General features: G+C 40.4%; 1 protein-coding gene across 1 annotated transcript in view; it reads left to right on the plus strand.

The window, feature by feature from the left end:
• gpc3 (glypican 3) overlaps positions 1 to 18,228 on the plus strand; it is a 266,165-nt gene that overhangs the window by 182,515 nt on the left and 65,422 nt on the right. Inside the window, exon 3 of the mRNA XM_041991058.1 lies at positions 14,350 to 15,035. Within this exon, the coding sequence (XP_041846992.1) occupies positions 14,350 to 15,035 (686 nt within the window). The remainder of the gene's footprint in view (positions 1 to 14,349; positions 15,036 to 18,228) is intronic.

Consider the following 18,228-nt stretch of genomic DNA (forward strand, 5'->3'; position numbering starts at 1 on the left):
AAACAATTTTTTTAATGTTATACTTGCATTCAGTTTGTCTTTGCTTTCTCAGTTGTTCAAGTATGTCGTCCGTTTCGAAGTCACTGTCTGAACTGCTTGAAGAATCCTCAATGAAGAACTCTGAACTGGTTCGCAGATCCTCAACAAAGTACTTTGAACTGCTTAGAGAATCCAACTGGAGGATGAGATCCTGTGCTTATCCTCTGGATGACTTTTAGTGAAGATCTCTGTGAAATTCTTTTTAACTTTTTTTTAATCAAATCCATTAAACTGGCCTCCGGTTTCTGTTCACTTTGAAATGGAGTCGTTGCTTTCCTGGAGCTGTTCATTTTGTCTGAGTGCGTTGTAAATATCTGGTTCAGTTTTGACAAAAAGATGTGTTTATTCTTCAGCTTGTATTTGTAGAATGACAGAATGTCTAAAAGCGGTGCTATTTATACCCTGTAGTTAGGACAAATTTTCCCGCCCCCATCAGAACCCTGCTGCTAAGTGATAGAAACCTTCTTAATGCAGCATTTTTTTATTGTTCAAGTACAAGCGCTGAGTGTGAGTTTCTTCTTGTGTGGACTCCACGCCTAAGGTTTTTGCTGTTTTCACTGCAGGAAGTTTGGATTTTTTTTTTTGTCCACTCGTATGATTTCTATAGTTTGCAAATATCAAAATATCTTTTCAGCATTTTGCCTGTGTTTGAGACCATCCCATCAGTATTTTAAATTGGAGAGCCAGGTTCTTCAGAGATGCTGACAGACTTCACTCTGTCACCTCTTCAGCAATTAAGCATGTCAATGAATCCGATTTCTGGAGTTTGACGTCCTCTTTGATTTTTAAAACTTCTGCAAAAGTCTTGGGTACAGCATGACCTACTGTGGCCAAAGTGTCCTCCTTGCAGATGAAGTGTTGCCCTGACTAAATTTGTGATGATTGTTACCACTTAAAAAAAGAGCTCTTTTAAAAGAACTTCGTTCTCCTCATCTGGGTCTCCAGATATCTGTTTGACACTCTGAGGCCGATTTAAGAAAAATAATAAAATCTTGATTATTCTTTCTTTTATTTTCCGATAACGATAATCTGACGATATCCTTTAAAATGTGTTATTTGTTTGTTTTTTGTTTTTTTAAATGGTCACATCTATGGATAGACACAGCAACTCAGAACAATAGTTTTTTATTTTTTTATTTTTAAAGTGCTTCATACTGTACATCTTGTGCAAAACCGGTCCTCATCCTCTGCATCAATGACAGCGGGGATCTCTGGGGAATTTAACCACTTCAAAAATGAACTCTTTTGAAATAAGTTCGGTCTCCTCATTTGGGTCCGCAGGGGGTGACGGAGCCTTCCAAGCTTTTACGTCAACAGCCTCCGCCTCCTTCCCCGCGTTCTCCAGCACTCTTTCCACTCCATCTATAGGGGGTGATACCAAAAAGCTGTCGGATAGATATGTGTATGTATATATATATATATATATATATATATATAAATTTTTTACTGTTAAGCTGTTTAAAATCATCCAAAAAGGTTTCTGTTCATTTTCCGCAGAGATGAATACCATTTTGGCTCATTTCTGCCGTCTCATCTTTGCCGTTCAGTTGTATTGTTCATTTAAACTTTTATTAGCTCCTATGAGCTTTTGAGAACACAAAGACTATTGGGCTGTTTGTACCGATTTTCTCCCTTCCTGATCAAGGACGGTAACCACCCAATTATCTGAAGTCTTTTAAGATTATCATTTGGTCTGAGGTGTGTTAAAAGTAATTTTGTCCCGACTTCGGCTCCGAAAAGGGTTGTGGCGGACAATCGGAAGTATTGAACATGTTCAATATTTACGACCAAAAGTCTGTGTGTGTGTGGAACGCCGACCAGTAAATCTAGAGTCTTACCTTTTGGCTCAGCTCCTTCTTTACCACGACAGACTGATGCAGAGTCCGCGTCACTGCATACGCAGCACCAATCTACCTCCACTTGGGGCAGGACCTCATACCCAGAGAAAGCACTCCACCCTTTTCCAGCTGAGGACCATGGTCTCAGATCTGGAGGTGCACATTCGGCTGTGAAGAGCTCTAGCGAGAGCTGAAGAGCATGGACTGATGGAGCCAACAGAATCACATCATGGGCAAAGAGCAGAGACCTAATCCTGAAGCCACCAAACCGGATCCCCTCAACGCCTCGGCTGCGCCTAGAAATTCTGTCCATAAAAGTTATAAACAGAATTGGAGACAAATGCTAACCTCTTCTATTGTTGACGGATTTTTTCGTTATTTACATAGGTAGGTCTATCTGGAGTGAGTTCTCTTGTGCCCCCTGTGGAATCCTCCGGTGACTTGCATAGTACACAAGCAAGTATGTGAACAGTATGTGAACACAAACGTGAGGTTAAACAGCAAGTATATTTTCACCTTAAGAAGACACAACAAACACCAAAGTCCTTACTCTGCAGCTCTGTAATGAAACTGTCATTGATGTCCTTCAACCATCAAGGCTTCAGACAGTCAATTACAAATACAGTCACACACTAACACACACTCTAATTCTATCAGAGGATGAGAATAAGTTCTCCTTAAGCAGTCTGACGCTACCATAGAGCAGTATGTCACATCTCATGTGCTGTGCCTCAGAGCCATGGAGAGCCAATACCCAAGTCACAACTGATTATTGAAGCAGCAATGCACTGGCCTCGCTAATCTTTCATTAAATTAATCTTGTTATAATTAAAATCTGTTCTCATCTCATTTATTTATTTATTTTTATGCATGCACACTCAGTTATCACAAAAGAGTGAAACCTTGTGAGAGCACTGCATTTGTAACGTTTTTAGATCAGATTAAAAGAGCGCAGCATCAGAACAAAGCAGGGTCGCTTGCAGGGACAAACATACAACATGATGTTGTAACTTAGAGTTTAGTCTGCTGCCAGTTATCTGGCTGCAGTGTTTAACAGCGAAGGTAGCAGCCGCCCAGCCGTCTGTCCAGCACCCTCACTGCTTCACTCCATCTCTTTGTCTCCATCTCTTTTCACACTCCTTGTTTTGTCTTTTGTCACACACTGTGCACCCATCTGTTTTGAGAACTTCAAAAACACTCTCTATCCCCCTTTACTCTATTGCACTTTTGTCTCACAAACCCAACTTCAAAAGGGAAACTCATATTTTATTTGCATTTAAACACTTGTTATTTTTGCAGTGCAAATATAGTATTTCATCTGTAATATTTGTCTTTTTGTCAGAGCTGTGCAGAAATAAGCCAATGCATGGGCATGATGCACCATGAGCATGAAAACTGGATTCAGCATAAATGAGTGGGTGTGTATTCATCTTAAACCAAAGGATCTGTACAGAGATGCATATTGGATTAATAGAGCTTGGAAGCTAAATTTGGAGTGGAGTACTCAAGCTGTGTTAGTCGTGACCTCTCTCATCTTCTGGAGGGGCCGCAGGCTTTTTATCCACATTCTCAGATCACAACCCAGGAGAGCAACGAGAGCCGTGGGTGTGCTTGTGTGTCCCGTCTCTGAGTCTCCGTCCGTGTGCTGGAAATAAATCCATTATTGGAATAGCCTTTCACTCAAGTATCACTTTTCTCAACGGCAGGGTTCCTCAGAGTTCGAAGATGTGTATTTGTCTACGAGGAAAGCACTTGGTTGGGGATTCAGCTCTCTCTGCCATGGTTGAGTTTTGGCGAGAGGTGTGCGATGTGTCTCGCGGTTCTGGCACTGCTTGACTCCAGCTGCCTTTGAATGCATCTTCAAAGCCTGCCTCGGTGAATGTTTCCCTCCACACGATCTGGCACCGTCTGCCAAACCCCCTCCTTCCCGCTGCCACAGCTCTCTGCTGTGTCTTTTCAGTACACTTTGCCCTTCGTCCTGCCCACCTCGCTGGGCCCGCTATTCTGCTGTACATCGTGTCCTCTAACAGTGTCTGTTTGCTGGCATGCAACAGAGCACGACTCAACTTTGACCTTGCCAGGGACTGCAGCACCAGAGATCAATGGAGCCAATGTCGACAGGCAGAAATATGTCTTTAGACCTTCTTTGTTTCTATTTTGATATTTAAATATGGTTTATTTCTTTTTTATTAATTAAAATTAACTTTATGTGTCTCATTTATTTGGACATTGAAAATATTATTTGTAGTCCTGGGAAACTATTAAAATAATTAAATGCATTGTTATGCGCAAAATGTTTCTTTCCTTTAAAAGAAGGCCTATGGCTATATAAAGAAAATGCAGTAAATATTGGTTTTCAAACACTACATCAGGGGTCTCCAACCTGCAACTCTGGCGCTGCAAGTAGCTCTCTGGACCTTCCACAATGCCTCTAAATATGTGGCTAAAATATTTTTTTCTTGTCATTTGGTTGGAAACCAGGGACGAGGGAAAACAGCTGCTGAGTGGTAATTGTTGATTAATGTAGCTTTTGTTTACACTATTTTATGCTAAGAGAAATTAGCGTGTGAAATTAGCACTAGCATTGCAAAGCACAGCAACTTACTGTGTGTGAATCATCTTTGCTTGTCATCATGATGTTTGCTGGCGCTATGTTCTCCGTCCTTCATAGACTGTATATAAAAGAGCTGTCCTCTCACAAACCGGCAACATGCACAAAACTCTCCGAGGGTACGCAGTTCTGATTTGAAACACTAGGTGTCAATGCTACTTATTTTGCCTTTAAGTTCCAGACAGAAAACGTCTCTTCATTTTAATAAACCCGCTCTCTCCTGATTACATCAGATGCACCGCTGCAGCAGGGAAGGGAGACATGGATGCCATGTTTCTGTCATCAAAACCAGTGGCCAGCAAAAAAAAACACCTAAACAAGACAAAAAAAACAACAACATGTTATTAAAAAATTTAACGGCGTTAATCAACCGCCCTAATTTTTTAACTAACTATTTGACTCACTACTAGTGAGATTTATTAACTGTAGCATAATATCTAGCAATCTTTCAACATGCTATGAATTTGTGTTTAAAGATGGAAATTGAGGGATAAGTTCCATTTTATTTGCCCTGGGTTGAGTATTCATTCATCCATTGTCTGCCAATTATTCTAGACCAGTCTAGCTAAATAACACAGAGTACAATATGGGTCTGGCCCAAGGCAGACAAGAGAGATAAAGAGGGCTAAAATGCAACAAATAATTAACATTTTTTTTTTGTTTTGTTTTGTTTTACCTTGTCCTGTCCAGCATCATAGCTGGCAGAATGATGGTCTGGATCCTGTGTTGTGCCCAAAAAATTTGAGGAGTTATTATATAAAGGCCCCCTTGATCATTTACGTATTATTCTTTATTAGCAGAGTTGTCTATTGCTGAATTTACATATTAATGCCAGAACTGATAAGGGGGGTTTAACACTTGTTCTGATAAAATGCGGCGACAAATAGAAAAGTTTATAACCTTGATTTACAACAGCTGAGAGTTATAGTAGATCTGCAGTTTTCTGGGAGTTTATTTGTTCCACATGTGAGGAGCATAAAAACTGAACGCTGCCTCTTCACGTTTAGTCCTGACTGGGAACAGAAAGTAGATAGATGTTCTATTCTATTCTACAGTCATTTAACAGACACTTTTATCCAAAGCGACTTTCATTTGAGAGTAAGAACAACACAAGCATGAATTCAAACAAGATGGGATGTCATAATTAAGTGGTAGTCAGGCTGCTTTGAGTCCAGTTGGACCAGGTGCTGTCATGTAGTGCTAGAGGCAGTGCATATAATTTTTTTTTGTAGATGTAGGGTGACGGAGTAGATCAGGCAGATTTGACAGTGTTGTATTTTAGTAAATCCAATGAAGAGAACATTAAAAACATTGCATTTGTCAGTGTCTTCCTGTGTTTTCCAGTTTATTTGGGAGAGTTCTCGAATAATCTTTAAATATGCAAAAATATGCCACCACATTTAGGAAGCTGTAATTATTTTTATATGTTAGCTGTGGTTACGGTTTTGATGATGATATTGAAGAAAATTCACATTGCTACACTTTTTCAGTAATTAAAACATCTATTCTGACAGAGTAAAGCTACACAATACTGCATGTGGGAGACTGTAACAAACATAAGAGGATTCCCATTTCCCCATTCTTCATCTTCTATTTTGTCTCTGCTTTTAACTTTCATGGTGAACCTGACATATTTTACTTGCTGCCTTTAATTTACACCCCTGTGTGGCTGTTTAATGGCTCAACACCTGGGTTTCATCTGTTAATAACCCCTGGCAGTAGACTATACTGTATAGGCTCCTTAGTTTTTTTCATTTTCTTGCTAGATTGTCTTCATTTTTACCTCACCACTTAGTCTCAGCTCTTGTCTGCTGCACTGTTTGGACCACAAATTACTTTAAAAACTGTACTTTAGTTACCTTGCAATACAATGTCTTTTGTAAGTAAATTCAGTTACAAGTCTTGTTATTGCTAATTTGTCCGCCTATAGTATCTGCCTTCATTTTTAAGCATGGCAAGGCAAATTTATTTGTATAGCACATTTCATGTACAAGACAATTCAAAGGGCTTTACTTAAAACATTAAAAGCATTACAGCGGGGTGCAGGAAGCAGTAACAGGTGCATTAAAAACAAGCTTTAAATGAAATAAAATAAAATAAATAAAAACAGTAAGAAAAAAAGCTATATAAAATAAAAAAATAATATAGATAAAATGCAAGAAGTTCCAGTGTGAGGAATTTAACAGTTTTGCTAAAAGGCAGCAAAAGTTTTCAGACAGAAAACTAATGTAATACACAATAATCAACATGTCATAAGCAGTTGCCTGTTACTGTCAAACAATTCAGGTCTAAGTTGTTTCTAGAAGTGGGTTCGTCAGGTTTTCTGAGCAGGATTTTAGACTGATTAATTTTAACGCTATTAGCAAACATTAGCAGACCTGCTAACATTGACATAAGTTATTTTAGAACCGTTAGCTAACATTAACAGAACAGATAATAACTGTTATTGCCCGACGAGGTGTCCATTATCATAAATTAATGGACACCTCGAAGGGCATTATCCCGCTTATACCATGGTCCATTAAGAAAGAAAAAAATATTAAATAAATTATTAATGCGTTAATGTTGTTTTTTACCGTTAAAATTGTACGTTTTTTAAAAGAAGCGATGGAGTGGAGTATTTCGTTGTGATGGGTTGCCAAGGTAACCGGCTCTGACTCAGAACCTGCAGCTGGTCGGCCGCAGTTATGTTACCTGACATAAAGAATCATTTCAGAGGCGGATTTAGCTCTTACAGCTTGTGTGTGTCCAGAGGATGACGCCACATTTTGTTTCAAACATTCAAAGTCCACAGATACTTTCCTTTTTTAATTCAAGAAATATTATCCATCATTCACTCTGATCATTAAATGTGTAGCAAGCAACAAAATCTATCCTAAACCGTTTTTATAATGTTATCCACCATTCTCTCTGTATCAAGTATGTATGTAAGGTAATCAAGACAGAAAGGTGATGTGCGTTGGAGGTTTTCAGAATAGCTACTGTGCTAACATCCTTGAAAATGAAAGGACTCATTTAGTTTTTGAATAAGCAGCACAGTGAGTGAAACAGAGGGAGTAAGAAAAACATATGGCATATGGAGTTGTGGTTTGCATTTAAGCCTTCATCATTTTACTGGGGTCACCTCTACACTTTATCTAGACCTAATTGTCACAGCTGTGCAGTTCTGTTCGGAATTTAAGGTGAACCCACTTCCACTTTAACCTGGATATTAAGTGATTCAGAAAATACTGCTAAACTGCTCGTGTGTCAAGCCATGCTAGACTTTATATTTATCCTGTAGCTATCAGGTCTAGCTGTTATCAAAACTCAGAGGCTGGCAAATCTGCCATTGTCTCTATGTAAATGTGTGGCGCAAGTCCTCACACCTGACCCACACCTTTCCCTCCCACTATGGTTTTCCAAATGTTCGCCCACACTATCACCACCTGCCTGCTACCGTGTGCTGCGGCTGCAGTGTGTGTTTTATGTGTGTGTGTGTGTGTGTGTGTAATGAAGTGCTCTGTAACAGATGGAGTAACCCAATACATGTCTCATTCCTAGCCTGCAGTCCATTGGCCCTCATGGTCTGCTGGTGATGCTATCTAGTTCTTACCAGCATCCTGTCTGCTTTGTTCCCGGAATCGGACGATTCCTGCCCTGCCCTGCCTTCCCTCGCTGATGCCTGGCACACTGACGTGCACTGATACCACAAGAGAAGGAACATCAGGTTAAGCAGATCTTAGGTTACCTTGTTGTTCTAAATGAAATGCGCCTGAATAGTTGCAGATTGTGTACAGTCATGTTTACACCTTTAGATTTAGGCAGGCTTGTGCACATGATAGTACAGCAACATAAAAAAAGAAATTGGATTGTAAGTTTGATAAATCTCCTTTAAAAAGTTTATTTTTCATCAGAACTGACTGTCCTGCCAGTCTTATATCAGTGTCTTGGACAGGTTAGCACTTTGTTACAGAGCCCACGTGGCAGTGGCTCCTCCATCCGTGTCAGTGTCAGCTAGAGGTGAAACTCCTCAAGCCAAATGAATTAGGCTCAACGGTGGGGTAATTTATTGATGTTTTCCTCTCATGGGGGATAATGAGCGTATGGGCCTCTGATGGATGAGGCAGCATGGCGTATGTCTGCATTCACAGCATCAACCACAGTCAACAGTCAGTCAAGTTATGAGACACCAACTTGAGTTATGTTACACAGAAACAGACTTATATATGTTCATTGGACAGACCATACATCGACTATATAAAAGCCTGTTTTATGGCAGAGCTGCAGTCATTCAGAGCAGTGATTCTTCACCATAGGACCACAGAACAGGCTTGGGCCTCAAGCGCCACCTAGAGGCCCACAAAAACACTTTTAGCTTTGCACCTGTGTGCTGTGAAGGCCACGGGACCTCATAGGTTTTCAGTTGAAGACAGAAGAAATATTACTGTTTTCCATTAAAGCTCAGTTGCAGTGCAGCTTCCCACCACGTGGTGACAGTAATGTATCAGTCAGTTGTTTAACAAACTGCAAGAAGTAGAAGAAAATGTTCTGCTAGTATGTAACAGAGGTTAAGGAAAAGTATAAACAATAAATAAACAAATAAAAATTAAAGTGGTCCTGAACTTTCTAAAATGCATAAAATTTGCCCAAATTCACTAAGTACGGTTTTGTAAGTGAAGGTAACGAAGCAGAACCGAGAACCTAGTGTGTGGAGGGTTAGCTAATGCTATCCAGAACTCAGGCACTGAAGCTGCCAACATTAATGCTGCATCCACACAGATGAAACAATGTCGTGTTTAAAAACGTTTTTCATACAGATGAAGATTTTCCAGAAATGTGTGCATCCACACAATTCCCGGCCTGTAAGCGCTGCCATAAATACACCAACAACTGGGACGAAGACATGGAGCAAGCACAGATGCAAACTACTGGCAATAAAGAAGCAGCTGAAGAAGGAGAGAGAGGACCCCGGCAATGCTCAAGCACAGATCTGGTTCTGGTTCTGGTCCCTGGCTATGTTCTCGTGTCTCAGAACCTTGTTGCTTTCTGGCGAACCTGGGTGCTCATACCAGTATAACGTGTGCTAAAGTGGGTGGACTTCAGTCCACGAAACATCAACAGCTTTTAGATTTGGTCCTGAGTGTTAATGGTTAAGTCGTCCGGCTCTACTGCTTATACTTTTACTTAGTCTTTATTGTATGGGTTTTATTTTTTCCATTGTACCACTTTTATTCATTTTGTTTTATGTTATTGTTATTTTTATGCTTTTATTTTATGCTAAATGCTAAATTGATGATGCGGTGTAGCTGCTACAGTGGTTGTAGTTGGAAAGATGGATATTTAGCACCACGTCCAGCTCCACCTTTGTCAAGTCTTTTTTCTGTCGCAGTATTCCTTCTTCACTTTCTGAAGCTTATTGATGATTAGGTCTGGCGTTTGTCTTATTGGGTTTTTTGTGAACTTTATTGAAACATAACCATGCAATACAGCACTTGTGTGAACACTGACAACTAGTGTTGAGAAAGAGCTCTGGGGCAACTGAGGCAATCAGGTAGTTAAAAAAGGTGCAAATAGGTTGTGTATAAGGAATAGAAAAGGGCGGTGTTTGCAAAGCTGTTCACTTTGGAAAGAGCAGCGATTTTGAAATTCTAGTTTTTGTGTTAATAAGCCTGATTTAAGCTCTTAAATTTGTTCTTTTGGTAGCCTGATTTTATTCCAGGATCGTTAGCCTACACATGATATTATAAAAGTCTTTGTGATGATCTCTTGTCATTTATTATACAAGGTTTTAGCTGTTAAACTGTAAGCGGATTTGCTTCAGTTATTGAATGTAAAATAAACCAAGAGTGAGATCAATTTAACCAGTGCAGTGTTAATATTTTAATGGGCTCTGGGCCACTTTTGATCTGGAAGTCGGGACAGTTGGGTCCCTATATAAAGGCTACAACCCTGACTTACAGCATTTAGATGTCAGTAATAATAAACCTCTCTGAGACCAATTTATTTACTTTCTTCTCTTCAGATGACCTAAATTGTGCAACGTTTAATCAATGTGTGGACAGTGACAGATAAAATAGATCTTATGAGAAAGTATTCACAGTTACGTGGCACATCAAATGGCTTGTGACTGAGTACCTAACCAATACTGGATCATATTTGTAGAGCTGATAAGCATTGGAAGCTGAGAGGCTTTAAATCCTGGGAGTAAACATTATCTGGCGGGTGCAGTAGGCTGACGGAGGTAAAAGAGGACAGGCAGACATTTCCCTCTGCCTTGTTCAGCTAATCTGCCTGTATAAAGCTGTCAGTCTCAGGAGGACCAGCATCCAGCCTTCTGTCTCTGTGTCACTGACTAAATGAATGCTTCTGCTAATTTTAAGCATGACCCAAAATGCTTCTTTTAGCTCCTCATCTCGTAATGTGTGCACTTGACCTCATGCAGTTGTATCCAGTGTGTCGCAGGTCTCTGACATACAGCCCCTTTTCCTTCCATTAAACGATACCTGATCCTGTACGAGCTTTCACTGAGTGAGCAGCATGTGCTGGAAATGGACTCACAATGGTTCTTACCATGACCCCAGCTAATCAGAGTCGTTGAATTGCATTTATCAAGAGCCCTCTAGTCTTTCTCTTTACCATTAAAATGTGGCTCTCCTCCTTGTAAAAGATACTACAAATAGCAGCTGAATTACAGGACTGGATGTTGAATGAAAGCAAACACTGTTTTACACTGCATGCACTTCTCAGTCAGAAAATATAACAGGCTCCTTCTTGCATCTTAAGCTTTTCTAAGTTTTTTTTATCTGTATTCGTCTGTTAATTTAGCATGTGTGGGTCCCTTAGTCTGTCTCCTTGACTCAGTTGGTGATCTGCACATCTGTCCGCTTGCTGATCGCAGAGGAAAGTGCTTCCAGACGCAGCAGGACAGACAGAGCCCGAAAAACCAGACAGATGTGCTTCTCCAAAACATCCTCTCATGCTCATACGTACATCCTTTGTTGCTTTCCTTCATCTTCTCCCAGCAACTGTTATCCTGAATAGGGATGTCACGATTATATTTTTTTGAGGGGGGTACAATTACTTAGAGGAAAAATAATGACAATCTTATGATTATCAGGATTATTATATATGAATTAATATCACAAAAATATGAATGTGTAAGACCACGAGTAGGTCTGAGTAGGTTTTGATGCCAACATAAAACAATTAAAGGAAAGTAAACAAAAACTCTCATTCAAACTAAATCCCCTCTGCTCTGTAAACATTAAATAAATCCTGTATCCTGGGCTTGACATTAAACAAAAAATGTGGTTTATTAGCTGGTATTACAGCAGCAAAGAAACTAGTAGCTACACGTTAGAAACCTCAGCATTCAATTTATTTTCATGTATGGATGTTAACTAGAGGTGTGCACGAGTAATCCACTTATTAATTAGTCTTTTTTTTTCATTTGTGCTATGTGCCATCTTCATTTTTTGTTTGCCAGTATGCACATCTTCTAAATCTCACATTAGTATTCAAATAGACATAGTGATTGTAGAGATATGCTCATTTCATTGTGGGTTTACAGTTTTTGAGCAGAGACCTAACAAGGCTTAAAGACCCACTCCGGTGAAAATCATGTTGTTCATATGTCCATGTGGCATTTATCTGAGGCTAGAGGACATATCTTGTGAAAAAATTTAATCAAAATGGCTTTACTGAGTATTTCTGCATTTTAATAATTTTGAGCAGAAAAAGGCGAGACCCACATTTACACGTCATAAACCCTCAGGACGGGGCCACAAGCTCCTGCCCCGCCGTCTCCGCCCGTTCTGACTCTGAGGACAGAGGCTGTAGCCGAATGTCCACCCTACTCGTTCACTGTTCGGACACGAAGCTGCCTATTTTTTCCTCGCCTCAAACCACGGCAACCACAACCCGCATCAGGATGTCATTACAAATCCAATCCAAAGTTTTGAGTAAATATTTTTATTCCTTAAGTTGATTTTATTCTTTGTTTATTTACCTTGTTTATAGGTAATTTCGCGCAGCTCAATTTCTTCGCCTCCTTGCGCCATGTTGAGCTTCTGCCTGCAATGCATTGTGGTCTATATTGACCTGTCTAGTGACCATCGATGCTCACTACTTTTCAAGATGCATTGTGGGTCATTTTGAGTGCCCTACTTTTTTCTCTCTGGACTTTCGGACACACTGACAAAATGGCGTGACCCCTATATAGGGCACTATGTGGGGAGTAGGGTGCACATTCAGATACAGCCAGAGAGATGGACACAGCTTTCATTATTTCCTGAAAAACTTTGCTCTGAGAGAGCAATGGATTAGGTCTCTCAGTCACTACATGTTGGTTTGCAGTCAACACTTCAAGGAAGACATGGGTCAGTATAGCTCCTATGTTACCTGTCTTGTTTGTTTGTTTTTGTTTTTGTTTTTGTTTTTTTGTTTTTTGCTCGCTAATGATCGGTCAGTGCGCTAGCATGCAGAGCCACCACCACCAGCACATCTGCGAGAGTCCTGAGAAAGACCACAGCTTTTCTGATTTTTGCCAAAACTTCATAATCACAATTTAAAGACCACTGAGAACATTTTAAATAGTTCCAAATAAGCATTGGAGTGGGTTTTAAGGAGTTAATGGTGACAAAGCAGGAAAAAAAATTCTGTTAATCTAACCCTTAATATTTATATAAAAAGTACTAGTGTTCACATCTCTGTTACAGGTTAGATAGACAACATGCACACCGGTATATATTTATAATCAAAATGTGTTGTTCAGGCATCTCTCAAGCTGCACATAGAAAAATATCATGGCTCCCACAGAACAACAACAAAAAGAGGCTTTTATATTGTTTCTCAGTGCTGTCTGAGGACAGGAAGCTCCGAGCTGGCTGACAAGCCTCATTTGACCCCAGAGAAGCATGACAAGAAAGAAATTAAACTGTCCAAGCAAAAAAAATCAGAAAAGAAAGATGAAATGGCGAGCTGTTGCAGCACAAAAACCAACTTCCTCTAATGTCCCTAAACCAGTGTTTCCCTCTGAGCTCCTGTCCTCAAAGAGCAGTTGTGGCTATCGTTCTCAACAAAGTGATTAAGTGGCCTTGCTGCGGTATAAATGGGATTTTGGCATCTGCAGCCATTCTCCTGTCCAAAGCTTCATTTCACTGAGTCTCAGCTCCCCTGCTAAGTTCAGTAATGGAGCTTTAAATCCCCTCTGTTGTTGGGTCCTCACTCATTCTGCCACTGGGTCGATGACAGAGCTCCCGCGTCTTGTGCCACCTTGTTGATAAGACTTCACTTGGTGCCTTGAACCCGTGCTGATTATTTAGCTTCTCCACATCTCCTCCTACCCGTTGTTCTGAGCGCTTTTCACCTACAAAAATCTTCACGGTCAAGCCTCTCCTGCTTAACGAATACATTGACATTAATACTGTCTTTTTAAAAAACCTTTTAAGATTGCTGTTTTGTAGTATTGAAAGGCCAAAGCCAGAGTCTCACTTTTCATTTGCTTCAGAAGCTTTGTTGCCTTTTCCTTCCAATTCCTCATGTATTACTGCAGACTTGGGTTTTTCCCTGCTCATGTTTGAGCAGATCAAGAAAAATTGGGTAAAGAGAAAAAGCGGTTGTGCGTGGGTAGTTTTCCCGGTTGTGATTGTTGAGGATTGACTCGTTTCTTTTTTGTTGTTATTTTTTTGAAGGGAGTAGCATCTATTTGAGCGTTTCATGTTTTTTTTTAAGATGCTGATGCCTTTTTTCTGACAGTTTGGCACAGCATCTGTGATTACTGAGGCACAAAATTGCCTTATGAATGCACCAGCTTTCCAATAACGTCATGTTTTTCCCTCGTCTGACTCGTGTTGGTGTCGTTGTCTTGTTTTCTTGCAGAGGCCTTTGACCTGGTGCTCCGTCATGGACGAAACTCCACCCTGACTGTGCTGAAGCTGGAGTTCCCAGGTCTGGGAGGTGGCGCCCTGAGCTCTATAGGGCAGTTCTTCCTGGACATGTCACTCTACATCCTTGGCTCGGACTCCACAGTGGACCACATGGTTGAAACGCTCTTCGGCAGACTCTTCCCCCTCATGTACCGCCGCCTGCTGGGAGGCAGTGCATCCTCTGTGTCCGAGGAGTGCCTACGAGGAGCCTGGAAGGAATCTGGAGCATTTGGCTCTTATCCTAAACTGATGATGACTCGCCTGTCTCGTTCCCTCCTGGCCACACGAGTCTTCCTGCAGGCACTGAACCTGGGCATTGAGGTTGTCAACACAACCGACCATCTGCGACCCGGCCGAGACTGCAGCCGGGCTCTGCTCAGGCTGTGGTACTGCCCGCACTGCCAGGGCATGCTGGGGCCGCCGGCCTGCAGAGGCTTCTGTCAGACGGTGATGCAAGGCTGCCTGGGGGGAGCTGCTGAAGTTCAGCCTCACTGGAGGAGCTACATAGATGGATTGGGAAAGCTGGCTGGTGGCATGAAGGGAGAGCAGGACATGGAGGCTGTTGTTCTTAGACTGCCTTCAATGATTAAACTGGCTCTCAAGCATGCTGTTAACGCCCGCAGCCGTCTCGGCAACCTGGTGAGTGCCACACACCAACACACATTAGCAAGCTGTCAGACTTTAAATGATACTGAATTAAAACATGAAAATATAACTCTTACAAGCACCAGCCTTCTTCACTTAAATACTGACATGAAATTGATTAATTCATTGCCTGTTTTGCAGAGAGCTCATTTACAGTATGCGTGGAGACAACTGGGTTTGAAAATGAAGAGGAATTCATTGAATGAAAGTTGTTTATTGGGTCCATGCACCCAAACCAGTTCACATATTTAGATTGTTGATGTCTACCTGAGCTGACTCACTTTCTTCCTGCACACGTACACAAATAACTCAGTGATATGCTTACAAAAATGATTACAAAATGTAAAAAAATGTTTAATTATTTAAAAAAATAAACTTATTTTCTTCCCACATAGAATAACATGTTAACCCTTTAGGCACTGGAGTTTTGGAGAGAAAATGTTCAGTTTTTAATATCAAGCATACAAAAGACAGTAGCTTGGAAGGGTTAGAGATAAAAGCAACGGTAAAATATGAGATAAATGTTGAATATGAAACTTTGTTTATGACAGGAGTAAATTTACTTCCCGCCCCACCCAGGGGAGCTGGGGGGGTGGGGCGGGAGTTTTATATATGTATAGGGAAGACAAGTGTCATGATTCTGACTTTGTTGCTTAGTTTGCTTTTATGTTCTTTCACGTTTTGGGTCTTGTCATGTTTTTGGTTCATGTGTTTTGGTATTTAAAGTCATATTGAGTTTAATTGTTGCTTGTGGTTTCTGCTCGTTAATGCACCTAGTTTAATTATTCATGCACATCATCTGTGTCTAGTTTGTCTTTCTGTGTATTTAAGTTCATGGTTTTCAGTTCCTTTCAGTTGCATTTGGGTGCTCATGTCCGGTTTCTGACAGCAAGTTTATTTGTACTGCACATTTTAGGAAACAAGACAATTCCAAGTGCTTTACATAAAACATTAAAAATGGGGTGCAGAAGAAGTATTAAAAAGTGCTCAGAAGAACATTAAGAGGAACAAAATATATATTTAGAAATAATTAAAAGGGTGTGCAAAAATCATGTAAAATAACTAAATGAAATTAAAACGATTAAAGCAAGCAGCAGTCTAGATGACTTAAAAGTTACAGTGTGGATTTTATGCACAAACGTTTTAGATGGATTTAAAAGTTTCTACATTTGCTGAAAGTTTCTTCTCCCGTTTATTCCACTAGTTTGCAGATAAATGCTGCTTCTTCATGTCTAGTCCAGAATCTGCTCTGGACTAGTTGACCTGAGTCCTTGGATCTAAGAGCTCTGCTAGGTTTATATTTTTGAACATATTACAGTTGAATTCAAGGACTTAAAACATCCTGGATTTATAAACAGAAGGTTTTAAAATCTATTCTGTGACTGACTGGAAACCTGTCCTAGAGTTAAAGTCATTCTAACTTGCTGGTGGAAACAGTTCACTCTGCCTCATACAGCCAGCAACATGTGATCTCCTGATATCCAAACCAACAGCTTGAACTGAGCAGAAATCCTCAAGAAGAGGCAACAGTCAGGGAAAGTACAGGAAAAATAACCAGCATGCTGTATGTGTTTTCTGTTGTGTTTTTTCACAGTCAGACAGATGCTCTCAGCATGTCTCGTTAAAACCCGTCTCTCACTGCTCGGCAGCAGTGACCCGTTATGTGGGGCACGATAAAGCCGTCAGCTTTGTTCGCAGCCATCATGTGAAGGCAGAAAAGTGCTCATGAAATATGAAGGCTTTCATCTGCTGGAGCTACAGAGCTGGATGTGCTTTTACTCCAGAATATGTGCTGAACTTTTCACTCTCACACCCTAAATTCCCGCAGTGACCAGGTTTCCACTCAGAACCCATCATTTATTAACACGCAGGTTGACCTCACTTACTCTGCAGCAGGAGGGTGTGTCTACATTCAGGAGTCGCAGACTTATGGGAATTGCCTCTCTCTCCCTTCTCCGAGTGTTTGAGACCCTTATTTAAAAATGAATAAGTCCAGTGATGCTTCAGTTTCAGTGGAGACACCACAGATGAATTTATATTGTGTTTATGGCTTGAAGTCTGGTTCCAGTATATGGGATTAAAGCTGCTTTGACTGTGTATTGTTTAGCTCAGGGAAAAGGTCATATGAGAGTGTGTATGAGTGTGTTTTGAATGTAATCTTTCAGAGACACTCCTCTTCAGTGGAGTCATTGAAGGGACAGAGGCATCGTTTCTCTGAAGGCTAATTTTGTCTTACTGAGTCATGGGAGATCAGCCAAAATTAAACACCTGATCACTTCACCTCCAACAGGCAGTTTGATATCCGTCTGAAGGAATTTGGGATTTAAAGAGACAGTTTATTGCTTTTTATACTGTCTGTAGAGCCATACTTAAAATTATGGCATTATTTTCATGTTTATTTCTTGTCTCTTGTATGTTGTCTTTTAGGCTGAAAAGAAACATTTGCTTTTAGTATGCATTGGTAAGCTTCTTTTGGGGAAACAGTGGGCTTTATTTGAAAGTGTGAGACTAGACAATAGCCAGAAAAAGAGAGTGATAATGTGGATTTAGTTTTTTTTTCTTTTAATTATTATTTGAGGTATTTATTGTTTGAAGTTACTTGAGGGGGAGTGGATGCAGGTTGAAGAGTTTCAGTCTCTATATATATGGCACCTGCTTGTGCACATCTTCAGGAGGTAATGCTATACATATCCAAGCTCATTGTCTCCATGTTCACTGTTTACGTTCTGCATAACCCAACATCGTGCAGTGTTGAGGTCCCTTGTGTGCCCTCTTGTGGAATTCTTTGGTAAAAGTCGAGGATGCAAAGTTGGTAAACATTTACAGCATCAACACAATCAGTAGTTGTATATTTTTGACATTACAGTAAGATAATATCAGTTTTTGAAGATATCAGTGAAAGAAGATTTAGAATATTTTAACGAACTGAGTTCAAGCAACGAGCTGGTATACATCACATACTTTACTGTTCCTCCAGTGCAATCAGGTCACCACAAAAAAAACACCAAACCACTGAACATGCCCCACACAAAAACAAAACGACATTCTCAAATACAATACACGAACAACACTTTATAAAAGGGGACAACTACCCAGATAGCAAAAATGATTTGGCCCAACTGTGACCCACATGTGCTTTTTTGTTTGGCCAAAATTTGGCCTTGACATGTGGCCTAAATGTGAGTTT

The sequence above is a fragment of the Melanotaenia boesemani genome, chromosome 7 (assembly GCF_017639745.1).
Source record: "Melanotaenia boesemani isolate fMelBoe1 chromosome 7, fMelBoe1.pri, whole genome shotgun sequence".
NCBI lineage: Eukaryota > Metazoa > Chordata > Actinopteri > Atheriniformes > Melanotaeniidae > Melanotaenia > Melanotaenia boesemani.